Source organism: Pezoporus occidentalis, unplaced genomic scaffold (assembly GCF_034315485.1).
Source record: "Pezoporus occidentalis ecotype Australia unplaced genomic scaffold, CSIRO_AGI_Poc_V1 ctg130, whole genome shotgun sequence".
In the NCBI taxonomy this organism is placed as follows: Eukaryota; Metazoa; Chordata; class Aves; order Psittaciformes; family Psittacidae; genus Pezoporus; species Pezoporus occidentalis.
Window position 1 is genome coordinate 2,960,165 of NW_026913104.1, and position 26,110 is coordinate 2,986,274.

The 26,110-nt window shown below is 49.3% G+C and overlaps 1 protein-coding gene across 4 annotated transcripts in view; it reads left to right on the top strand.

The window, feature by feature from the left end:
• The window catches only part of KIRREL3 (kirre like nephrin family adhesion molecule 3), a 270,390-nt gene that overhangs the window by 227,827 nt on the left and 16,453 nt on the right, over window positions 1-26,110 (top strand). For all 4 annotated transcript variants that reach the window (XM_062608784.1, XM_062608786.1, XM_062608787.1 and 1 more), the window contains 4 exons: window positions 3,650-3,807; window positions 6,921-7,071; window positions 11,941-12,046; window positions 25,749-25,897. In XM_062608784.1, the coding sequence (XP_062464768.1) occupies window positions 3,650-3,807; window positions 6,921-7,071; window positions 11,941-12,046; window positions 25,749-25,897 (564 nt within the window). The remainder of the gene's footprint in view (window positions 1-3,649; window positions 3,808-6,920; window positions 7,072-11,940; window positions 12,047-25,748; window positions 25,898-26,110) is intronic.

Below are 26,110 nucleotides of genomic sequence, written 5' to 3' on the forward strand. Positions count from 1 at the left end.
CCCAGAGCACTGCTCATTGATTTGTATTTCTTTATGCTGATAGAAAGCCTGCTTTTCCCAAAGCACTCTGGAAGGCAAGGAGCAGAGAGCACGGGCTGTCCTCACTCATCCACACAGCCCGTAGCTACAAGAGAGCAGGTTAATGCCTGGCCAAGGCTGGTTTAGAATGCTCAGCAAGCCTGGGGTTTGGCAGGAAACAGGAGGGTGATGGGGAGAAGCTGGTCTCTGTTTCTTTAGGGAGTTTCATCTGCAATGACCAGCTCTTCAGTTGAGGTCCTGAGTGCACTGGGAGGAGCAGGAGACCTTCTGCTGGGGCCTCTCACCTTAATACTTCCCCCTATGAGGGTGGTGGGACACAGGCACAGGTTGCCCATCCCTGGCAGTGTTCAAGGCCAGGTTGGATAGGGCTTGGAGCAACCTGCTCTAAGTGCAAACCATTCTATGATGGTTCTGTGATAAGGTCTCAGTGCAGTGCCCGTTTGGGGATAATCTGTTTGGATCCTCACCTCAAATGTGTCCTGTCATCCATCTCTCTGGCTTGTTCCTACTCTTACAGGCTTGAGCCAGCATGTATCACTTCCCTTTCATTCTCTGTTTAAGCTTCCAGGCACGTAAAGGTTAACTCTGTTTTCTCTGCCATCAGGAATAACCACACACAATCCCAAACAACTCTTCCTATTTATATCCCTGTATTAATCAGAAAGGCTGGTGCTTCTACATTTGTGTGATTAAAAATTAGGAGACCAGGTTCTGTAGTGATGCCTTATAATAATAACCAGTCCTGGGAGCACAGGGGATGAATAATGGATCATGGTTCTATGCTACCAGCTTCTCGCTTTCCCTTCTTCCTTCTTCTCCCCTTTTTATCTTCATTCTTCCCTTCCTCCTCTTCCTCTCCAAGCTGGAGTTAGAGGGGGGAAGGAATACACATCCACCCTTCACTTTGGAGGAGTTAGAGCTGTTGAGAGACATTGCTGATTCCTATTCATCAGCCCCTCTCCTCCCCAGCCAGGTCCCCTGGTTAGTGAGCCTGGAGACCATCAATAATTCATGGCTATACAAATAACTGGGGGATAATAACCACTTACTTGGGAAGATGTAATCAGGGCCCATTCTCTGTCCTCCTCAAACAGCTCCTCAAGTCTTGCTGCTAACCCAATAAGAGGAAACAGGAGCAAAACAGTAGGTTAGAAAACAAGGTTTTCTGACACAAGGCAAATAGCTCAATGTCCACCTGCATTAAATTGTCCCATGGTGTCCCCTAGGCTCCATGTGCAGCTAAGGGACAGGCAGGACTGCTTTGAGGGTCTTCAGGTATCAGCCAATGACCAGCCACTTGCAGGGCATCTGTCAGGATTATTAAACTTCCCACTAAAGTTTTCCCTTCATCTAATTCCAGGCTGCTCTTCAGAGAGCAGCTCATGAGCTGCCTTTTCCCCTGCTCCACAAGATGAATTTCCAATAGTTTACAAGCTGAGGTCAAATTCAATTAATAGCTTCAGTGAGGTGAAAGAATATTGAAAAATACCAGTTTGTTTTTGTTTGTTTGTTTTTTTTACACAGTTTAAACTCATCCATTGAATTCTTAAAGTGAAAATAATAGTTAAATAGCAGCAGAATGAAGCAGATTTTGTCACATTTTCATATTTCAGGCCTGACACATTGCAGCCAACCCAAACCACAGATTTTCACTCTTTTTTTTCCCAATCTTGTAGCCTGAAAAAGTACATTTTGGATCCGTGTAGAAAAGCTTTTCTGCCTCCAGTCCCTGGGTTCCACCCATTGAGCTGAGAAATCCCATTACTCACAGCGTTTGGCAGACGCATGTGTGACCATCGTTGTGTGCATCCAGCACATCTGCCTTGCCTACAAATCCCGGGCTGATGCAGGCAGCCACCTCCAGTTGTCACACAACATAATCCCTTCCCAGCTCCCTGGTTCAGCTGGAAGAGCCAAAGAAGGGTTTGTAAGCAGTTCTCAACCAGCTAAAACACAGGGCAGCTCAGGAGATGCTTTGGGGGGGTTCACAGGGGTCTTTGGCCAACTGTGACACCATTTACATGGCTCAGGGAGGAGGTAGAGGTGCTGACTTGTAACCAAAGCACCTCTGCTTTGGTGGAAAACCAGCAGCTTTCCCCCAGTGCATCCCCTCAGTGAGGATGCTGAAGGGAAGGAGGCTTTGCCGCTTCCTTCTGAGCTGGGTGTGAAGCAGCAGTTTCTTCCTACATCCTTCACTAGCATGAGCACTTCTGCTTAGGAAAGACGGGTTGCAACAGGGATGCCTTCCTACTGTCCCCTCTACATTTCTGTTGGCTTCTCAGCACCACATGTGCCCCAAGAACTCCTAAAACAAGCCATAAGGTAGGTGGGCAACACATCTATCTGTAGTAAGGCTAGCATTTGGTTTCCCAAAGGATCTGGTTGTAAGCAGCTAGACTGACAGATATAGAGATGTATCATCCCTCTTCAGAGTAGGTCTTGGCTAGAGTAGACCCAACTGGGGTAATGGAGAAGACTTCTTTCCCCTCTCACCAGCTGAATTTCCCATCTCTTATCACACCAGACTGCTTGGGGATGGCAGGCTTCAGGAGCTAGTCACAGAAGAGGAGACATGTTTAAGTGCCCTTCATCCTTGCTTCCATCCCTCCTTGTCTCTGGCATGAAGTGCTTCCCAACACAAGAAACAGATGCCCTGGGACTGTGTGATATCAGCAAAGCCGTGTCCTGTAATGAGGATGCAGCCTCACACAGGCTGTCAGGCTGAGGTGGTTTGGAAGGAAGGATGAGATCTTAAGCATGTCCTTGGCACCCCTGGCAAAACCAGCTTTCACAGGGGGAAGATGCTTAAAAGACGCCATGGCAAGAGGGAACCTGTCTGAATGAGGAGTTTCACAACCTTTTGTGCAGTGAGACAGCACAGACAATGAGGGAAAGCAACAGGGAAATCAAAGCAGAGCAAGGGAGTGCTCAGGGGTTCCTCCATCCCACTGTGACAGAGCGCTACCAACAGAGCCCTATTCAAAGGCAGCTGGAGACAACGCTCCTGATGCCCATAGAAGCTGTTCCCCCCGAGTTCAATAGGGAACAGTCCAAATCCAGCTCCCTGCACCTCTCCCCCAAATCACCCTTACCTAGCTCCCAGCTTTGCAGTCAGAGGAACAGGGGTCAGAGCACTTGTATCCAGCAGCAGCCAGTTATAGTTACCTGGGGAAGAATAGAAGAGCAGCATCAACAAGCACAGATATTTCCTTCAAATACTTCCCATCTGTTCACATTCTGCAGCTCAGGGACATCCCAGGCCAGAGGTTTTGGGGTATTTTATAGCTCTTTGTGGGTTTCTCTACCACAGGCTTGACCCTTCATATTACTGCAAGGCTCAGGTAGCCAACCAGGCCATGGGCCCTCTAAAACGTCAGCCAGTTTGAAGCTTTAGTTCAGATCTGGGGCAGAGCTTTCACGTGAGCAGCAAAAGGCAAGCCAGATATAACATGGTGAGATGGGTTGGAAGCTGCCACAACCACATCACAGGCAGCTGCAGAGGTCTGAGAGGTCACAGTCCAGTCCCAACAGCCCAGACCCTATAGGAAACTCCAGGAAGGTTGGTTTAATGCCACCAAATGAGTGTCTCCTCTGTCCTATTTCCTTGCAGTTCCTCCAGATGATCCCGTCATTATGGGGGGTCCCATCATCAGCCTGAGAGCAGGAGACCCCCTCAACCTGACCTGCCATGCAGATAACGCCAAGCCAGCAGCCTCCATCATCTGGATGCGGAAAGGAGAAGTCATCAATGGAGCCACCTACTCCAAGGTGAGGCAGGACAGGGCTGGGAACAAAGGCTGGGTTCTTCCCTTGCTTCAGAAAGGTGTAGCATAGCACTGCTCTTCACACAGCTCCAAAACATCTAAGGCAGCACCATCAACACTGCAGAGCTGAGATTCTCACTGTATACCACCTCATGCAACCTTCCCAACGGAGAGGCTGGAAAGAAAACAGTGCATTTGAATCTGATGGGTTCTGTTGTACCTTCTAATAGCTTGCAATTGCCTGACATGCCCTTGTCTCCCCCCAAAATCCCACCTGGCTGCGGTGTCACTGCTGTGTCCAGCATCACACAGCCAACACTGGCCTGGCCTTGGCTATAGCAGAACGTGTGATGGAAAGGCAGCTGCAGTGACATATGTCCCCTCCTCCAACTGCAATTTTCCATGACAAATTATCAGGGTTGTTGGCGCTTCTTAATTTAAATGGAAAGCCTTTATTGGGTCATAAAGGAAAACATCAAAGAGCAATCGACAGCACACTCAGAACGGGTACCCACATGTGCTCCTTTTTACAGGCGCCTGATGTCTGGTGAGTGCTAAAGATTCAGTAACACTTGACATCGCTAATGGAAACTCCTAAAGAACAAAACTGGAGGCATAAAATGGGTCAGATTGCAGCCATTTGTAATGCAAGCAAACTTCAAAGGCAGGAGTCAAAGGCATTCCTCTCCAGCTCCTGAAGATCTGTTAATAAACATTTCACCCTCTGCTAGCACTGCAAAGCCTCCATCCAGCCTCATTCCAACATCACCCCTCTCTGCCTGGAGAAGCAGAGCAGCCAGAGCACCCTCCTCCTCCTCCCCATCACCCTGCAGAGCACACAGATGAAACTGAGTTGTTCCCTTAGAGCTGATGGGCACAAGCAGAGGGGCACTTGCCCCATCTCCCTGAGTGCAATGCAGAATGCAGCACTAATTAAAGCCACAGAGAACTGACCTCTCCCTCTCTCCAATCAAGTGGAATTAATTAAAACCCAGGCCATTGCAGTTGTTTATAATTCACTCTGCTCATCCCAAGCTTTCTCTCTCCATTGCAGACTGCTCAGACCCTGGCCCTGGGGAGCCAGCATTGAAGCCCTTCCCCTTTCAGCCCCACAAGTGGTGGGTAGCAGGGAAGGAAGAACATCCCTCCTTTGTCTTTAATTTCCAAGAGAAAAACACCTCCTAAAGCAGAGCTGCTCAGGCTGCAGCTCCCTCTCATGCAGAACAGAGATTTCCATAGTATTTTAAGCAGCTTTCAAGCATGGGAGGGGAAGGGAGCCCTGTTCTGCATGGGGGATGCATCGCCCCCTCCTCCTGGCACCAGGAAGACCTCAGTTTCTGGGGCTGAACCTCAGTTGTTCATGATTCACCAGAGTTTTGTCAATGGGACCCATCCCACTGACTGCAAACCCACATACATACCCTGATCCCCACTGAAGGCATCAGGGGATGGTCCCTGTAGCCATAGGGAGTATTACAGGATGCTGCAGGGTTTGGAGGCTCAGGGACACCATAAGGGGAAGGTTCTACACAAGGTTAGGGTCCACCACATCCTCAGAACCCAAAGTGGGGCTATTCCATAAGGAAAGGGGACAATAAAGCAAGCTTAGGGTAGCAGCCTTACCATCAAGGGCACAGCACCAGAGCAGGTTTAGTGGCCATAGAGGAGTCATTTGGAGCGCAGCAATCCTCAGAATGTCTGTAGTGATGAGGCAGCTCTGCAGTCAAGCCAGGAAATCCGGTCAACATCACCATCCCAAAAGCAGGATCCATGTTAGAGCTGGAACTTAAATACTGCTCTGGGGTTTATGGGTAAAGAGCTCTTGGGTAGAGTCTCCAGATGAGGCTTGTTAGGAAAATTAAGCACTGTTGGTACACTCAGGCCCTGACAATCACCTGTGGATAGGTCTTGGTCCTGCTTCTCCGCAGCTTCATTGCGGTGACAGTTTCTCTCCATCATAGATCATGGAATGGTTTGGTTTGGCAGGGACCTCAAAGCTCATCCAGTTCCAGCTCCCTGCCACTAAACCAGATTGCTCAAAGCCTCATGCAGCCTCACCTAATGTGCCTGAGGAGTGCAGACCTGTACACATGAACACAGTGTCAGGATGAACCCAGGCGGTGAAAGCTTCGGCCGTGCTGCCATATGTCTATAATTCAATAAAGCACTTGGCTTACATGGGGAGGAGGAAACTTGAAAGACACAGACTTAGGCTTAGAAAAACTGCCTGGAAGGTTCCAAAATACGTAGTTATGGGATGGGTGTATCCATGGGCATTTACTCTGTTACTAACAGCTGGGAAAAGACATGTTTCTGGCATTTCTGGACCCCTGTGGATGTTGGTAAACCAGAGGAAAGCCCAGAGATTGATTAAAAGATTGGAACCAATGCAGCATCTCGAGCATCCAAGGGCTTGACTGGCTTAGTCTACCCAAGACAGGGCTACAGGGTGACATGACCATGGTCTGTAAGAGCTTGCAGGAGGATTAGGAGGACTCAGGGGTTCCTGATAAAGGCAGAAAGTGCAGGGAAGAAACAAAGAGCCAAGGGTGAGCAAATAGAACTGTTTAACCACTGCTGTACCAGTGGATCTCTGGCATCCTCAGATCTCCATCATGGTGATCCCCAGCACAAAGTGAGTAGTGATGATTTGACATGGGCTGGACTGCCTCATGGCATCCAGGGATACATGGTCAGGATCAGTCCCATGCTGCTGGCAGCTGGCATCACTCCTCCTTGCTAACTAAACTGCCCCAGGAACTTTTTGCATTGCCCTGGCATAGAAGGTGGCAGCAGGTTCAAGAAGCTGGTTGTCCTGTCTGTCCCCTGTCTCCCTCTTTCCTGGGACAGTGGGTGACATGCATCTCATAGGAGCTGGCATTCCCAGGTTGAAGCACAGCAGGGCTGGAGGGAAGCAGATGGGAGATAAGTGCCCGATTCCCAGGGAAGTGCAGTGAAATTTGCCTGTGCTATTCCCCAAAGGCTTCTTGGCAGATTCCAGCCAGAGGAACTGTTATTGCAGGGAGCACTGCCTGGCTGTGGGCTGCCTCTGTGTGTGCAGAGGGGACCTCTCCTGGAGGAAACTGCCTCTTCTCACCCCTGTTTCTCCCCCCACAGACACTTCTCCGTGATGGCAAGAGGGAGAGCATCATGAGCACCCTGTTCATCGCCCCCTCTGACATTGAGAATGGGGAGAGCATCGTCTGCCGTGCCACCAACAAGGCCATTCCCAGTGGGAAGGAGACCTCTGTCACCATTGATATCCAGCGTGAGTACACGTCTGGCCGAGCTACCGCTGGGTGCTGTGTGATCCCTGCCTCCCTGCTCTCTCCACAGGGCTGCCTGCATGGATCTCACTCCAGCCAGGAGTGGGATGCTGGGATTTGGGGGTTTCCCTTTACCGGTGCCTTGATACAGGGCAGTCAGAGACAGATCTCATCCCTTGGGGTACCAGACAGACACGGACACCCCTAGGGATGGGCTGCTCCTGGCTTTTGTGCCTTGTGTCCATGGTTTGGAGCAAAAGCAGCACCAGCTGCTGTGCTCTGGGTATGCAGTGGTCATTGCATGTGGCCCAACTGATCCAGGCCCTCTGGTGTCTCTGGAGAATGGAATGGTTTTGGCTGTGCAAGCAGCATCTCTAGACGTGGCCAGTAGCAGAGGTAAGGCCCATTAAGGTTTCTGGTACAAACCAGCATGTTTCCAGTGTTACAGGCTGTTCAACACAAAGTTCTTTGTGTTGTTCTCCACAAAGATAGCATGTTAGACACCTAATGGGTGAGAAGCCCCCCTCCTGTGAAATACAGCATCAGTCACCAACTGATGGGGACATGTGTGTGGCGAAAGCCGCATCATTTACCCTTTACTGTAAACCCACGAAGCAAAACCTTCCTTCTTCCAACCCCCCCAGATCTCTTCCCTCCTCCCCTGCAATAGCTGTTGCTCTGGGGCTCATCCTGCCCTCGCTCCAGCAGGGCTTCATTTGCACACGCAATCCCTGCAGCTGTATTTACCAACAATTTGCAAATGCAGGGTGTTCAATATTACCATGCCAGCTGCTTTCCAGGGCCCAATTAAAACTGGCTGAACAAACTCGAGCACAGCAGAAAATTCACTATTTAAGACTTCCAGCTTTGGCTGCCGGAAGATTAACAAGCTCTTGGGTCACTGGATAGCATGTCCTGACAGAGCTGGCCAGATCAAATGAGATAATAGCATGGGTTATTTCACAGCCTGCAAACAGTTACAATAGCCGGAGATGCACACGCATCCGCACAGACAACGCGAAGCCCAAGACATCATTACATTGTGCTGTACAGTGAAGGGCAGGAGACGTGAGCTGCATCCCTGAGCCTGGTGGAATCCGCTCTGAAAAGAGAAGCACCCAATAAAAAGCACCAGTTTCCACTCCAAGCCATTAAATAATCCATGCTGTGAACGCAACAATAATAATATCCTATCCAGCTATTAAAAGGATGTTCTTAATGGGGTCTAATGAGGATAACTGTTTCCCAGCGCTGGATGGGTGATGGAGGGATAGAAAAATACCAAGATGGATTAACCAGCCTGCAGTGGGATAGTTTTCATCCTGGATGCAAGAGACTGCCCCAGCGGCTGCTCAGTCCATCAGGTTTCCTTCCCAACCTGGCTGCAATCACTTTGCAATAAGCTAAAGGTACTCTTCATAAGCAAAAATGATCTGGACCACTCATTTCTTGCCCTGGGCAAGGCTGAGGGCAAAGGTGAGGTACCCCTCTGCACCACCCGGGTGTTGAGAAGAGGTTTTTCTTCATACGGCTTGGTTTGGGTTGGAAAGACCTTAAAGCTCATTTAGTTCCAAGCCCCTGCTTCTCCTCCCCAGCAGCTCCCCCAGTGCCAACATTTCACCCTGGAACCTGCGCATCTCCACCTCTGCTGTTCACACCATAGGTTTGAAAGAAGTGGCCTTGCAAAGTAATCCCAGGGAACCAAAAATAATCCCTCCCGGGAAGCAGCAACCTGGTAAATCACTGCTTCTCCTTTTGCTTTCTTTTGTGACCCAAAACAACATCAAAAACGCTCAGACAGCAAGGAAAGGCCAGGTGCGGGGTGTTGCCTACAGAGGGTGTACGTGGGAGAGAATAGCCCCTTTCAGTTTGGCTCCCATCAACCTCATGCAGGCATCTTGCAGCAATGAAATAGCTGAGTCATAAAAGCCTCCCTTTCCATAAAGAAAAGGGAAAAAAAAGCAGCTGAAAATCCCCAACCCCAAGCAGGGTCTGTAATGGAAACACTAAGCGACTCCAGCTGGAACATCTGTTCAATGTGATTTCCGTTCCACCAGCCACATCAAAGTCAGCCTCCTGTGAGTTATGCGCCGAACATCACAAGTGGGATTAAAATCATGTTTAATAGTTTGATATGCCATAAACTATTTATAGTGCCAGGGCCCAGTGGCTCTGTGGAAATGCACACCCGGCGTGCTGGGCTGGGGAGGAGCGGGGTTACTGTTTATCCAGAGCCATTTGCTCCAAGGCTCTGCACACACATGTGCAGTTCCTCATTTTTACACCTCTTTTTCTCCTGGCAAGAAGGGATTTGTCTGCATCTGTATGGTTTTGCAGGAGGTGGAAGCAGGAGAAGGGAAGTAGACCAGGGTGATGAGCGAAGGCAGCATCATTGAGTCCTGCTGCTTGTCCTTGTAACATTAGAGCATTCAAGTCCCTTTTGTCCTTCCCAATGGAAATTATGAAAGCCTAGATCAAAAGAGACATCTCAATCTTCTTCCAGCTCCTCACTCGGCTGCTTTTTGATCCAGGGTACAGGTTTGGAAGGGCTTCTCTGGGCATCCATAGGGAAGAAGAGCATGATGCTCAGCCCATGATCCGAGCAACTGCTTCCCAGGGGCTAATTTAAACCAGTGGGAGCTGAGGGGTGGCTCTGGTTCCTCACTGGCTGCACGTGAGGAGTGATGCTGATCCCTGAGTGATGCTGGTCCCCAGGGGCGATGCTCATGTGGATACTGGTACCTGGGCATATCAGCATTTGCATGCATGCTCTCCTGTAGGCTGGCTTTGTCTGATTCCATCATTCAAATTAATTACAAGAAGCCAGGCAGGAATTATACTTGTAACCGAGTGGAATTACATTCTGATGAGTTACAATTTGTGTCTTTTTCTCCCTTTTAACTCTCCCAAAACACACTGGCACGCACAAAACCACTGCACCCGCTGCCTCACGGGGAGCTACGGCAATATTAGAAAGCCCAATCCCATTTGTGAAAGGCAAGATCAAAGACTTTAATTCATTTCCTTTGCTGTGGTTTTTTTCTGCCTTTTAATCTTTATTTTTTGTTTAATTTTGAGTGCAGGAGGGAGCCGGGCTCATTTTAATACAAAGAAGCTCTGTAAATCCTAGGCACAGCTACTAAACCATCAAACAATAGGGAAGCTCCTAAAGAGAAGTGTGATTCATACTTAACAAAGGAAGGTGATTAGCTGTTGTTGTATAACAATAGGGAAGTGTCAGGATGCCTGCAAATGAATTAGGAGCCCACTATATATCTCTGGGCTGTTAGGTGAGGGAAGCTCATTTATATTCCCAACTGCGCCCATCTTTATTGTCATTTGAATTGCACATTTTAAAATGAAATTAGGGTAAATTGAAAATACCTATAATTTCCTCGTCATCATTTCCCAGCGAGAAGGCAGGTGCTCTGCTCACAACAAAGCCTGGCTCTGGCTGGGTAAATACCATGGGGCCTAATGAGGTGGGGATGAGGTGGAGGAGGAGGAAGCGCTGCAGCACGATGGAGTCCTGCGGCATGACACTGGCTGCCGCCTTTCCCTTTCTCATCTCACTCAAGCTGAGGCCAGAGACTCCCCTTTGGTCCCCAGCCTTGCCACAAGAATGATCCCAAACCATCGCACACCTTGCAGGGATAACTGGAATAACAGGGTTGCTTTGGGTGCTGTTGTGCTTGCTTGGCACTTGATCAGACTTTCTGCTTTCCTCTCCAAGTGCCAAGCCTTCCCATGCTTTGCAGGTAGCATCGCCTCTTCCTCATCTTTCATTCACGTGAGGTTTCACCCGGTGCCATTACCTTTGTAAAGTGGTACCCAAGAGGTGGCAGTCCAACCACATCAGTATCATAAACCTACTCTTTCAGCTTGAAGCCATTCCCTCTCATCCTGTCCCTACAGGCCCTTGTCCAAAGCCCCTCTCCAGGTTTCCTGCAGCCCCTTTAGGCACTGGAGCTGCTCTGAGGTCTCCCCTTCAGGAGTCTTCTCTTCTCCAGGCTGACCCAGCCCAGCTCTCTCAGCCTGGCTCCAGAGCTGCTCCAGCCCTCGCAGCATCTCCATGGCCTCCTCTGGACTCACTCCAACAGCTCCACGTCCCTCTTGTGTTGTTGCCCCAGAGCTGGATCAGGACTGCAGGGGGAACCTTACAAGGCCATTTCTTTCTGCATTTTCCCCTCAAATGATGTGCTGTCCTTAAAACCTGAAGCTGGAGGTCCAAAACCCCTCCCTGACATCATGAAAATTGAAAAAAACCTCTGAATATTCTTATTCCCCATCCAAACATTACACCCTTTTCACTTCTCACTTGCTTTCATCAATTCGCTCCTAAATTTTTTTGCTGCCGAAGCGTTTAGATGCTTATCATGTAAAAAGAGAAACCAGCACCAGCTGGAAGAACCGAGAGGCCTGTGACACCAATAAGGACTTGGCAGAGATGATTAGGCTGATGAAAGAGCAGAAATGCCACTTTCAAGTTAGCGGAGAGACAAAAGATCATCATTACACAGCGAGATATTAAATGGGAGCTTTTCAAAGCAGGCAAGTTTATTTCCTTAAACAGGAATCAGAGCCGGCGTTCACATTTTTGAAGTGAAATGCTACATCGAATGGTGTGTGTCTCTCCTCTTTCTGTCTTAGTTACTGAAGCCCTCCAAGGCAAGCATTGCGTGCGTGACACCAGCCTGTCTTACGCAGCCCTGAACATTATTGCACAGCATCAAGGAGTCTTCGGTGCATTTAGCGTGTTTTCTCACAACCAGATCATGCTTTCCGGACTTGGAAGCAGGGCAGGCAGCAGGCATGGGGATGCTGCACCATGTCTTTGTGTTGCTTATGGGCTTGTCTCTGTCTCTTTGCAGACCCACCCCTGGTGAACTTGTCTGTGGAGCCACAGCCGGTGCTTGAGGATAACACTGTGAAGTTCCACTGCTCCGCCAAGGCCAACCCTGCTGTCACCCAGTACAGGTAAAGTGGCTGCTGGCTGTGGGTTTTGGTGGCTGTTCCACTCTCTCCCATGTTTATCGCTGCTTGGTGGTCATTCTAGCTCATCCCCATGTCCTCTACTGTGGGACACGACGGCTGGAGCCAGACACAGCCCCTGCTCCCTGCAGAGCTGTGGTGGCACAGTCCTCTTCCCAGCATCCCTGCTCTGATAGCTCCCTGATGCTGCTTTTACCTTGATGATGTTGTTACACGTTGAGAGAGTGCAATTGCCTCTGAGTTAGGCCGTCTGCTACGTTCTGCTGCATGCAGTCCTCAGGCAGAGATTCATTGGCGCTTTAGAGTGGATTAAGAGGCCTGGCACCGAGCTGGTGGAGCCATCTGTTTGGGGACGTAAAGAGCAAAGCACGCCGATTGAAAAATCTATTAAGGGAAAATTCCTTTTTTTCAGGGTTTTTTTTTTGCATACTCTTTTATGATTTGAACAATACAACTCCATTGCTATCTCTGTGTAACCCTTAAGCAACTGCTGTAAGCCTCTCTAACCCCAACAGCATGGAGCAGAGCTCAGAAGGGGTTAGAGCAGAGGTGCTTTGACTGGGGATACATAGGGTGCTGAGGCGGTAGCACAGGGTGCACAGGGAAGCTGTGGCTGCCCCATCCCTAGCAGTTTGGATGGGGCTTGGAGCAACCTGCTCTAGTGGAAGGTGTCCCTGCCCATGGCAGGGGGGCTGGAACCAGATGAGCTTTAAAGTCCCTTCCAAACCAAACCATTCTCTGATGATTCTCTCTAATGTTTCTTGATCTAAGCAGACAAAAATACGGGTACGTGGCTGCAGTCAGGTGCTCCTCACTCCTGCCTGGCAGTCAGGAGCACACACACAGAGGCACACAATCAGGTCTGGCTTTGCAACAGCCTGGGTTGATAATAACAGAGGAGGCACCTCCGGGGACAGGTTACTATGACCCGCCTCCTGTTAGGCTCGTACAGCTTAATTAGTACAATCAAGTTTGCTGGTAGGAACAGCTCCTTCCAGCTGGATATCTGCTATCAGCACAACAAAGCAGTAATTGCGTTCCTGGTTACACAGAAGAGTTATTAATTTGAGAAGTCAATTAATGTCAAAGATACAAAAGCCCTGTTTTCCTATTGACAGTTAGGAGCAATACGAAGTGTGTGACAAGCTGGGGAGGTACCTGGGAGAAGGTCCCGTGTGGGTCTTGCCTTGATTGATTCTGGTGCAATCAAAGGCAAAACAACCACCTTTGGCTGGGGAACCAGACAGTGGCAATAATTCTGCTCCAAAGACAGGACATCAACCCTGATCCTCAGCAACAGGGGCTTTCACATCATCCTTGTGCACCGGAGCAGCCTTGAGGGCTCCAGTTTGCGTTTCCTCCTTCCTCTTGGCCGTTTCCAGCCTCTGTGTACATGGCAAAGCAATGCTGGGCCGCTTTTCCCCCACCAAGCAGCATATGGACCCACCACACGTCTCCCCCCTTCAGTGCTGTCTCGTTAGCACTGGGTTTTGCTCTCTCTTGTAGCTTCAAATGCCACCCGTAGCCCTCTTCTGCCCTTCTCATCCATCCCAAGGCCACGTGTCTTGTCACCCTTCCTGTTGCCTGAGCACTGGGGTTATTTCTTTTCCATGATTGGTTTTGGGAGGGACTCCACTCTCAGAATTAATTGCAGGGGGTTTTCAGGTTATGCTTTCTCATAAAACGGCTTTCTTTTAGGGTGAAACCAAAAAAAAAAAAAAGCAATAAATTCAAGCAGCTCTTTTGTTTTTTCCTTTGTGAAGTTCCCTTAACATTTTAACACCACACTTTTTCCCTACCACTGTGATGAGCAAATGGAATTCAGCAGCGCTCAGCAGGGCTTCCTTCCGCTTAATGACTCTGATTGATTGGGGGGGATTCATTTTCCTTCCTAAAGATCCCAAAGCTCTTCACTATGTAAAGATGGCAGATGTGCCAGCCCTGAAGCTTGGAGTCCTTTGGAGTGGGATATCCAACCAAGAAGCCCCCTGCCCCTGGGAAGGAGCCACTGACTGGGAAGGAATGTGGGTGCAGGGGTGTGGGATGTGCAAAGCCTCAGAACTGGGATATTGGAGGTGTGAAAAGGCAGAGCATGAGCTCAGTGTCACCCCCAGGGCCATGTGAGACCCCTCAGTGGTAAAAATGAGCTTATTCTGCCTTCAAACCAAACAATAGAAAGTGTGATTTCTTTGCCCACTCTTAACGTGTCTCCTATGGCTTCCCTCATCCTCAGAGACAGCACATCTTGGTCTTCAGATGACATTTGCTTTTGATACCTCCCAATATGTTTGTCAGTAAACAGCGCTCTGAACACAGAGGGAAAAAAAAGGCCTAAACAACATAAATCCCCTTTTCTGGGCATAAATCCACAGCCAGGACCACAGGGCCATCCCCAGATACATGAGCAAGCTGTCACCTTGCTTGAGTTTGATATGGTGATGAGTTTTGCATTGAGTTTGCACCCCACGTTCTGGCTGGGTAAAGCAAGTGAAGTCGAGCATCTCACCCAAAGATGCTCAGCTGGGAAGCACCCATGAACCGTGTTCCTCATTAGCAAGAAGCCTCTGGTCCTGCTGACGTATGGTTTTAAGCACAGACCCCTCACTCTTTTCATTAGGGAAAAGAAATCATATTTGAGTTTCTCAGAGGGCAAAAATCCCTACACATCCCCATAGACATAGTAGGCTTGATTCAATCAAGGCATCTTCTCTTTTCTGAAGAGCTTTTCTTCTTGGTCTCTTATATAATACATCACATACATGGGGGATTCAATGCAAAACCTGGTTAGAAAGGAGACCTTGGAGCGATCTGCTCCCGGGGCCAGAGTGGAAAGTTACAGCCTGTACTGCATCTTCTCTTCGGGTGTTTAATGACATCTTGTCAAAACTGACAGCTTTCCACTACAGGTTTAGCCTCAGTGGCATTTTCTAAGGGGAGAAGAAGCCTGAACCCCTCTGCCTTAAAATTCAGTGATGCTGGGAGGCAGGCAGGGCGTGCTTTGCTGGAGACACAGCTCTTTCTCCTAGCTGAGGTTACCCCACAGCCGAAGCTGGAGCTGAAATCCCAGTCCCTCACCGGCAGCAAGGATTTCTTGATGAGGAGCATCATTTCCCCAATGGGGTTTGTTCACCCACAATGTCACCTGGGCTGTCACTCACTTTGGGATGTGGGACAGGCCACTGTCACCAAAAGCAAAGGGAGGGAGGCAGACGGAGGGCTGGCAGGGTGTGTGAGCAGGGGGTTTGCCATAGGAATGAACTAACCCTGGTAGCAGGGGTTTTGCTCAGTTACATGCTTTCCCAGTCATCACATAGACATATCCTTATGGCCTCTGCAGGGTCGTATACCCCATCTGGCTCTGATTTATCCCACCTCCAACTGAAAGCACGTTCCCTTTGCACCTAAAGAGCAGCTAAGCCCACTGCTCCGCAGCTCCTTGCTGCTGCCTCTGCAGCTCAAGACAGGCTTGGGGGACCTGGGCTTTTTGGCATCACTTCCATGGATGTGTTCCATATACATTAGCACCATAGACATGGGGTTGAAAGCCCAAAGAGGCTCCCTGGTGTTCCTGGGAAAGATGCTCCCTCTTCTGCCTTCTCCTGGAGCCCCTGCCTGCCTCTGCCAGCTCATCTGCAGGCAGAGCATCATGCAGCCACCGTGCCAGGCTGGGGGAGCAGCGGCAGCAAACGGCTCCACCAGGCAGTGAGCATATGTGTGGGCAAACTGCAGCTGCCTCGTCTTCCTTTAACAGTGCATCTCAATGGGCAGTTCTGGGATGGGGAGGGGGGAATTGGGGAATTTACTGGCTTGCTTTTGCTGCAAGCAAACGGGCAAGAAAGGGAAAGAGAGTAATTAGCTGTCGCTGTTGTTCTGCCACCTGTGATGGCGGGTAGAATTAATGGAAAGCAGCAGAAGTCAGGGCGACGTGAACCGACTCACAACCAGGCCTCCTCTTTGCTCACTTCACATCTCTCTATTTGCCAATCTTCTCGTGGCTTTTGATGTCTCTTGTGTGACTGTGGGGTGTTTTTTTGCTGTTATTATTTATCACTTGCAGTAAGAAAGAGAATCTTTAAAGTGGCAGAAGAAAATGGGAAAGTTTAATATTGCACGAGGCAGAGTCCCTCAGCCTTTTGGGCTCCTCTGATGATGATTATATTTGCAGAGCGATGGGGAGTTGGTGCAGGCAGGGCAATAACACATATCTCACTCTGGCACATTGGTGCAGTGCTCTCGCCCCCAGGGCTAGAAGAGACCTTTGCAAATAACGTTTCTTTTGCAGTCATGAAGGGGGGAGACACTTGAAGGCATCCTCCTGCATCAGCTGCCTAAACATTGGTGATCTTAGTGCATCCACCAGCTTGAGGAGCTGCAGATGCAGGTCAGGGCTTGAGCTGCAGCATCTTCGCACATCACAGGGTGCCTAGTCAGGTTGTGTGGAGCTCAGAGCCAGCCCCACCATCACTAGCCAGCCCCACCATCACTACCAACACTTCTGGCTTGCAGCAGGAGCGTTGGGTGTTTGTTTGCTCAGTGGGCTCTGGTCTGTAGAAAAGACCTTCTTTGTAAACACGGTGTTATCTTTGAACCAACAGCATGCTGTCACTCACCAAATACTAATCCAATCTCAACTGCTTCTTAAAGAGGTTTTCTTCATGGGCAGTGGGACTCAAATGCACCTGAAGGGAGACAGTGTCCAAGCTTCCCTCTGCATGCTGGATGGGGCATTGAGCAACACATGCCTTCGGTAGATCTGCTGTCTCACAAAAGTCATGCCCAAGTAGAGGTCTGTGAGTGTTTTGGCTGCACAACGTCTCTGTGAAAGCCCAGGGAAGTTTAATGCTCTTCCATGACACCAGAGTTATCCCTGCCTCCTCCATCTAGCTGCAGAATGCATTCACAGCTCCATAGGCAGAAGGGATTATTGATTCTGTGATTGCAGGAAGCTGATGCAGATATTCAGGGTGATGAATTTCATTGGCAGCTTCTGATCACTAAGGCCATACCTAGTTGGCCCATTTTTTGTCTCCCTAGCAATCTGTGCCAAGGAAGGGGATCTGCAATATTAAGCTCTTATTAAATTACAATCACATCTCCATTAATATTTCAAGGGCTTGAAACACACTGCAGAGCAGCCAGCGACTGCAGACAAGGTGTGAAGTCCATGGGCAGAATGGAGACTGTCCCCATGTTGATGAGGCTCAGCGTCACGCTTGCAGGCATAAAATAACCCAGACTACAAGGGCACCTGGGGTTGCAGAGAGATGATGTGGGGAGCAACTCACCAGATGTCTAGTCCAGGCAAGAGGCGTCTCAGCATCTTCAGGTGGAACGCTCAATCTGGTTATGCATTTCTTGGCAGGTTTAGGACCTTCTTCCCCATAAACCAGCTCCCTCCTTCATTCCAGCTTGGGGAAAATGCTCATATAAGCCAATGCGTGGGCTCTCCTTGTGCTTGGTGCCTTCCTCCCCCGTACTCCCATCTGCTCCCTCCTCCTCCTCCGGCCGGGGCCGCCGTCTGTCCAGCGGCAGGACGCTGTGAGTCCATATGCCATCCCTCAGCAGGGCTGTCACCTCTCCTTCTGCCTCCCACAGCCAAACTCAGCAAGGGAAGCCAGAGAAGCTGGAGCAGGGAAGGGGCCTGAGGCATTTCACAGCAGCAACAGAGTAAATCTAATTTATAGACATAGCAAAATGCAGCTAAAGAGGGGGTGAAATGAATGCAAAGCACACAGAGGTCTCAAGTTATCGGCACTGTAACGTTTTTCCCTGACTATCTCTGTTTTCCTGCCCGGGTTTGTCTTTGTAGCTTCCTCCCAGACAACTGGACCTTTGCTCTGAAGTGGAAATGAAAGCTGGGGAAAGGAAAAAGAAATAAGGGGAAATGAATTCTTCAGATCTTCTTTGTGATGCATCAGCCCCATCTGCCAGCTCCTTCTGACAGGGAGCGGAGTGCGCTGGGTGGCAGGCGGAGAGGGAAAAGCAGGCTTTAAAAAAGGGAAAATACAGTGAAATAAAAGGCATATATATATCCCTGCAGTGATGCTGGGCTGTTGGGGGGGCTCCAGCAAGGCACACGGCTCCCATTGAGAGCGGGAAGATGGGTTGGAAGAGCCTCCCTTCACTCACAGAGGTGTGGGGACGGGGAGATTTGTCTTCCATTCCCTGGCTTGTCAGGGTAATGGGAACAAGCGGGTGGGAGATGTTTGGAGGCAGCTCGAACTAATTAGGAGAGAGCGTAGAGGAGAGAGTCTGACAGCTGGAAAGGGAGAAAGGAAGGGGAGGGGAGGAGGGAAAAGTGCTTTGTACTCTTGAGCACCACTCCCTGGTGTAGAAATGATTAAAGGTACCAGATGAAATGAGTGATGAAGCTCAAACCACTCTGTTGGATGGGGCCTTTCCAAAGGAGCCAGGTGGCAGAAGGGGTTTGCTGTTGTGTTTCTGAAGGGTTTGCTAAAACAGGGTGCATCATGGCTGTGGCTGTCTCCATCCCAGCCTGGACCACCAGCATCCCGTCATCCAGACTTTGCCCGTGCATTGCAGTTTCCCGAGGTTGGAGTGAACCTGTCTCTGAAGCATCTCATTTTGAGCAAACTTTGCACCCAAATCTCTGGGTGCTAAAGACGACTTTATGGTTGGGCATCAAGCAAAGCTGCTAACACTTCTTTTAAACACCCTTATGGTTCTGAGAGCTCTGAGGGCCTCCTTGGTCACCTCTTCAAGGCATTGACTCGTCCGGCCAGATCTCCCATCCCTGTGCAAGGAGAGGTGGCAGCTTTTCAAGCCTAATTTAGCAGTCTTTAATCTGAATTATTCCAAACCACACTTGCCACTTCCTTCATGTGTTCCCGCAGGATGATGGGCTGATTTCACAGATCGAAAAGCCTTAAGCAAATCTTGTCACACAAGAAAATTGATTTTTCAAAACTGACTTTTACAAGATTACTGGCGGGGTTCCCCCCACCCCATCTTTCTTCTGTATCGCTCCCTTCCAGTCTCCCGAGGTGGCTTCAGATCTAAGGAAATTAGTGACTAAATTGAAAATGTAGAAAGAGGGAGAAAGAGGAAAGAAAAAGCGCTCGGCACGTCCTGTCCCACTGCCTCTGTAGGAGCTGGCCTATGTGCTCACACTTATGAAGTAGCAGAGATGCCTCCTTTGCCTCTCCTACTGCCAGAACCCGCGTGCACCATCAGGAAACCATGTGGAAGGGTTATCTCACAGACAGCATCCCCTGAGGGGCATTCCTTGGTGATCCCAAGCCCCCAAAAGGGGGCTGTTCTCTTTCTCTCCCTCAATCCCTCCATTTTAGTTTGTCTTTGGGAAGAAGAAGAGTTTCCTCCTGCTGCTCGATTCAGAGCCGCCTCAATGTGTTTTGTTAGGAAAAAAAAGGAAGAAGAGAGAGGAAGAGTTGCCTTGAAGTGGTTTCAGACAGCTTAAAATATGCTAAGCTTTTGTGTTTCTGCAGTGTAAATAATCAATCCTCTTACAGCCTCTGAGTCGGGAAAGACGCTGATTTAAGAGGCCTTCAGCTCTGTATGAGGTTTTTCTGCTTTCATGCCAGAGGGTGGGGAACGTGGCAGGGAGCAGCCAGGTGTGAACCATAGAATCATAGAACAGTTTGGGTTGGAAAGCACCTTCAAAGGTGAGGTAGTCCAACCCCCATGCAATGAGCAGGGACATCTTCAACTCAGTCAGGTTGCTCAAACCCACATCCAGCCTTGAATGAGGAGGCAGGATGCGCAAGAAGGACCCATGATGGGGACAGGGGCTGCACCTACCTCAGCACCAGCAAAGTGGGTGTTTTGGTAAAGGATTTCATTTCGTGATTCCTCTTTGCTCCTTTATTGCAGTTTTCAGGGGCAAGAAGGCGGTTTAAATGGAGAATGAAGTTGTTAGCATCTCCTTCTCTCCCTGTCCTCCAATAAACCAGAGCTGATTTGGTGATTGCATCGGTTATTGTTGATTTAACTAATTCCCCAAGCAGCATCCTAGGAAGCATCTCTGCTTAAAAGCAGGCCAAGCCACGCATGGGGTCCATGGCCACCCTGCACGTCAGGCACACACAGAGGTCCATGCAGCATCAGCTACAAACCCCGGTCATGCCTCGTCGAGGGCTGCGTTTAGGGTCACCCCATTGATTGCATGGTTCAGCAGCAGCTTTAATGGTTGATCAGCCAAGTCACTGACAGCTTAACAGCTTTGTTTACTTCTTCCTTACCACTTCTGCGGCCAGTTTGTTCTGACTGTGCTTAGAAAAAGGCTGTTTTGATTGTTTTCTCACCAAAAATGAACCCAGCTTGTACAGACTGTGCTGGTGACAGGGCTTTAAGTGTGTTGTCTGGGAGAGAGAAACCTTCTCAGCCCAGTTCTTCCAGGTACCTACACCACAGGCAGCATAGACCTGGTCCTGGGGTATTCCTGCCCATCACTGCCCCACTGCTCTCCGAAGAGCTGGATTCCTGTTGCACGTCTTCAGGCATGATCTGGGGAGCCCCTCACTGCTATTTCCCAACCATGGGCCCTGCTAATGGGAAGGAGGAGATGCACCTAAGACAGGCACCTCCCTTCAAGACTGCAGTTTGACGAGCAATCAGGCTCATCGCCAGCCCCCTTGTTTGTCAGGAGGGGGAACACCGAAGCTGAGATTAGATAGGAAATCAAGCCAGAGGTTTCCTGTGCACAGTGAAGTGTTATTATTATCATCAAAACCCCAGAGTGTTTAAAAACAAACCCCAGCAGCAGCAACAGGTGTATCACAGCGAGTGCAATCACATCAGGTCTGAACTCTTGATATTTGGGAGAAGGTTGCAATCTTCCTCGCTGTTTATTTGTTTCTGAAGAAAAAACACATAGGGGAAAAGAAATAGGCACGGGGAAATTAGCAAAGTTGGCATCACTGCTCTGAGATGCAGCATCTCCACCATTAGGACCTGAGATTTGCTTTGTGGTAGAGCAGAGATGCTTGCACTGGGGACAAAGGGGTTTGGGAAGAGGCCATCATTGCTGCAGCTGTGCATGGATGGATGGAGATTTGTCAGGGAGGGAGCGGGAGGCTTGGAAACCTTTCCTTGGGTATGGTGAGTACCTTCATCTTTGCTCCCCCAGCCCGTAGAGGACCAGCCAGCCATCAGCAAGGATGCTGAGTGCTTTGCTCAGGGCTCTGCCCCCCCTGAACTTGATTAAACCCCAAGCTGGAAGGCCCAGCCTTGTAATATAGATGGCAGAGAGATTACCTATTGCCTGCACCAGCTGATAAATGAACCTACTGAAGGGAGGATGGCAGATGTGCAGCTGAGGAGCTGTACAGGTCCCACACGTCTCCATTAGGGAGGGAGCAAGCAGGAGAAGAGGAATAACCTCATAGATCACTATTATGGAAATCTGCTCTTAATAAGGAAATAATGTGCATGATGCATCACACTGGAGCCATGCAGGGGGGGTAGCGAGACACTGCTCAGGCCTTGTTGTTTGCTCTGTCACTTCTTACAAGGTTGTCACTCATGGGAGGTGCTCTGTAATCTGCCAGCACAAGCTACCTGCTGTCCTTACCCCTCTCAGACCTCCACTGTCCATGAAACACCATCGTTCCCCATCCCCATAGAGGATGCTGGGGTTACAGGGACAGGAGAGGGATTCAGGGTGCAGCATCCAACGCTGGGGCAGCTCTTATTTGAGGATGAGAGGGGACTGCCACGTTACAGCAGTAGGAGTTGAAGGTACTGCTGGCAATAAAGCAACAAACCCATTCTCTGAGCTATTTGTAGCAATTAATAGCCTTTCCCAGGAATGAAATGTTAATTAATTCATTCCCTCAGCCTGTGCATTTATTTAAGGTATTTGTGGGTGTTCTCTGTACTTTTATTAAGCAATTAACATGCGTCCAAGAAAATATTTGTCTGTTTTAAGTAGTTCTTAGTAAACACGATTTATATGGCAAGCAAGTGCTTTATTTTGCATTGTTAATTAAAAACGACAATCCACTCCACTGCCACGGGTTGTACACCACTAGAGCAGCTGCTCTGCCACGAGGTCTGGTTCAAGGGGCACATGTGCCGCTGGCTACAGAAAAAACACCTCCCGAGGAGCCTGCAGCATGGGTTTGAGCAGTGCTTGGTGGGTGTTGTAGGGTTCAGAGAGCCCGTGCTGCGGGGTGGGTGCTGTGATGCCCTCCTGTTGTTCCTGTGCTGCAGGGAGATGCTGGTGAGAGCTGTGGTGTGATGAGGAGCTTTATAAAGAGCACGTACGAGTCCTACAGCCTTCCCAGGGTTGTAAAGTAAATAGCTTGTTCACACATGCTGTTTGTTGAAGAATTACCAGTCCTTGTACAGCACACAGAGGAATTTATTTGTTATGGTGAGCCTGGGCAGCGCTAAGGCAGACGAATTGCTAGCGATGCTCCTTCATGTACCAACGCTCTGTCAGGGCTTTGTGGTTAGCTCCACAAGCCTGGAAACCCAGGCAGAAATGGGATCCTTTGGGATAAGAAAGGGTAAAACCCCTTTGTGATGAATGAGTCCTGGCCAAGTATCCTCCACTGAGACCCCAGGTGCTTCATCCTGGCTTTCCTTTGGAAACCAGAACAGGTCACTGAAGAAACACTGAGATATGAAGACTGAAAGCAAGCCACAGCGCTGCTTTGAGCCAGCATATCCCAGAATGTGCTTTCCTATTTGCTTGCATGTACTCTTAGCTGGGAAGCAATTGATGTAGTCAGAAAATGCAATGTTTCCTTAGAAAAGTCCTGTCCCCTCCTTATCTTTAAGCATTAATGTTTGGTTTTTTTCGCATTCTTTAATCACTGGCTTTTCAGTGCTGTCTGTAACAACCACCCCTTTAAAGCTTGGGTTCAAATATCTTGTTTCCTGGTTGAAATCTGTTTTCCTCCATCACCCAGGCTGATTCAATTTCCAGAATATACTGGGTTGAGAGGCACTGGGCCCAGAGAGGCCAAGGGAAAACACAAGCAGGTTATGTGCAAAGCCCAAGGGGATGAGGGACAGCAGCAGGTTGGTCTATGTTGGCCTTAGGGCATGGGATAGTGGGGAGAAGTGGTGAGTTTGGGTAATTGGGAATCACAGGAACAGGTCCTTTGGGCAGATCTCCATGGGCAGACCCTGGCCCATCTCTGCACAGAGCTGTTCCTACAATCCCTGCAATATTCTTTGGCTTAGGAAGGAAACCAGCAAAAAAAAAACGACAGCTGAGTTAGCGGCTGAGTCATATGAGGAGAGACTAAAGCAGGTAAATTAATATAGTCTGGAAAAGACTCTGGGTGACACGTTTGCAATCTATAAATACCTTCAAGGCAGCAATATAAATGAAAGAATCCCCTGCTCTCAGCAGTGCTAGGATGAACTGGGGCCAGGCTCCACGTAACAAGGCCAGCGCATGAAAAGCCAAAGCAGTGGAGGTGGTGAATGGGGCTGATAGAGCATCCACTGCATCTCAGCTGTGTTTTATTCAGATTCTATTTATAAACAGTTACTGAAAGGTTAATAGGTGAGTAAGACATGTTATGGGCTTGTAAAAGCATGAGTAACTTGCCTTCTGGCTGCCCACAAGCACATCATGGGAAGCTTTACAAGAAGGTTATCAAGCGTCGTTATTAAAAACCAATTTGACATTATAAAAGATCTATACTGCTTGTTCAGCCACATTGATTTAGCAGTGTTAAGCCTTGGAAAACTGGAGCAAGAAGCTTGATCTCTGCTGAAGCACGAAGAATTGCTGTTTGTGACACATCTCCACGCTCGGGAAATCCAGTTTTGCGGAAGCAATGGGGTTTGAACAAATCCATGGAGCACCGTGCCATGGTTGTTGCTCTGTGTTTTCCCAAGATGCTGCAAAGCCAAATAGTTCTTGGAAACCTTGCTCTCTGTTTTGCTTCCCTTTGTAACATCCAGGAAATGGCTTCATAGAATCCGAGACTGGTTTGGGTTGGAAGGGACCTTAAAAGCCCATTCAAGTTCCAACCCCCTGCAGCATCATTCCTGTGGCAGGGAGGCAGCAGGGCAAAGGCAGGTGCCATCAGGAGGCAGGGAAGCGTGATGCTGAAACCAGCTGACCCCTTGGCTTGGGCTGCAATTCCCTCTGGAAGTAGAAAGGCATCACCAAAGCATCATGCAGCATTCCAACCGTTGGGAGGTGTCGCTTGTGCTGGTCCTTCCATAGGAGGAGGCTCCCTCATTAACACATGAAGAGCAGCCCTAGAAATAGAAGTGACATCTCCTGATTAATTATTGAAGGGGGAGCATGGGGAGGGTGGGGAAGCTGAAGTGGCCCAGTCAGCATCTGTTAGAGGTGCAAAGATAAATGAAATGAGAGGGCAGATAAGTGCCTACAAATGGGCTGCATCTGTACTGCTAATACATCTCTCAAAACGCTTGTGTCATCAGATGGTGGGTGAAGCCTTGCAGGTCAGCTGTCCTCATTCTATTAGATTCACGCTCTCAGTCACAGAAGGGATTTGCTCTAGCAGCACTGTTAGAGTGTTTCCAGCCTTAACTCTCATTCCAGACCCATAGAGGCGCTTTGGGAAGCCATCTGTGCCTGCAGACCCTCTCATGAGTTCCCTGTGGATCCAGTAGTCTTTGGTTGCCTTTAGGGCAGCAAGGGGAGCCCATAGCAGAGCATTCGGGACAAGCAGAGCAGAACAGTAAAGGCAGGAGCAGGAGACCCATGGAAGGACCATGAGCAGTTGCTGTTCTATTTGAAGGGGACACCAAAACAACCTCACCGGCTCATCTCTCTGCAGCTGCATGGGACAAGCCCAGCTCCCAGTGCCGGCATCTTCCCCAGCCCACCCAGAGGAGGGCAGAGATTCCTTAGGGAAATCCTCTTCCCTCTGATCTACCTGTCAGTTGCTTTGTGAGGATGGTTATATGTGTTTTCCCTGGGCTGCCGCCTGTGCTGTATTTCCCTTCCTCCACAGAGCTGCTGGAGTTTCACACGCCTGACAGCATCTCCTGTCTTTCCCACCCGCTCCAGAGTGGCAGGTTGCCAGATGGTGCCCCATTAGGTCACATTTGCTCATTGTTTGGCAAACAGCGGCTTAATTCAAGTGCTGAGTTGACAGCTTGTTCTCCAAGACAATTTGCAAGTTGCAGTGTTGCAAATGCCAGCTTGGCTTTTCAGGGTAATGTTATTTCAGCTGCCTTAAAGGGATAAAGTTCTCTTTGATTAGAAAAAAATAAAAGGAAGAAAAGGGTAAAAGTGAGAGGAAACTGAAACAGTTTTTAGCTGTTTGATGTGGAAGGACCACTGGTTGTTGAATTGTTCAGAAAGAGACTGCTCTCCTGGCACTGCAGTTCCCCATTAGCAGGCTCTCCATGTCCCATCCCTCCTATCATTGAGGTCTTCCATCTGTGCCCCACACTCTTAGGGAATGAGGTGCATTTCCAGTGAAACAGGCTCTCACAGGGAAATGGCAATTTGGGTTTATTTTGGAAAGGTTTAGGTAGGGATCTATATACACATCAGTTTGTTGTAATCTCTCCAAAACCTCTGGCTATCCCTGCATCCCTGGAGAGGTGGATGATGCCGAGGACAAGCACGTCTGTCCTAAAGCCCAGGGCAGCAGCAGGCTGTGATGTGCTGCCCCCCAGCACTGCAATCTGCAGGTCTCCCTCACCACACACACGAATGACACAGAACAGCACCATCATGATGCTCTTTCTTCTTCAATAGGTGGGCAAAGAAGGGCCAGGTGATAAAAGAAGCATCTGGTGACTTCTACGAAACCATCGTGGATCACACGTTCTTCTTTGAGCCCGTCTCCTGCGAGGTCACCAATGCACTGGGGAGCACAAACATCAGCAGGACTGTGGACGTCTACTGTAAGTGATGGGTCAGCTTGAGGCTGAGGCTGAAAATTAATAGGAAGGGGACACGGCCAGGTCTGACTTGCCTGGGGTGACCAGGACTTGCTGGGTTTTATATGTCTGTGACCCATAGGTCCAGCAAGACCTACTGCCGCTTCCTCTGACACAGTGACCTCTTTGGTTTGAGGGTTTCTGGTCGATACAGCCCATCACTGGGAGGTAACTCCG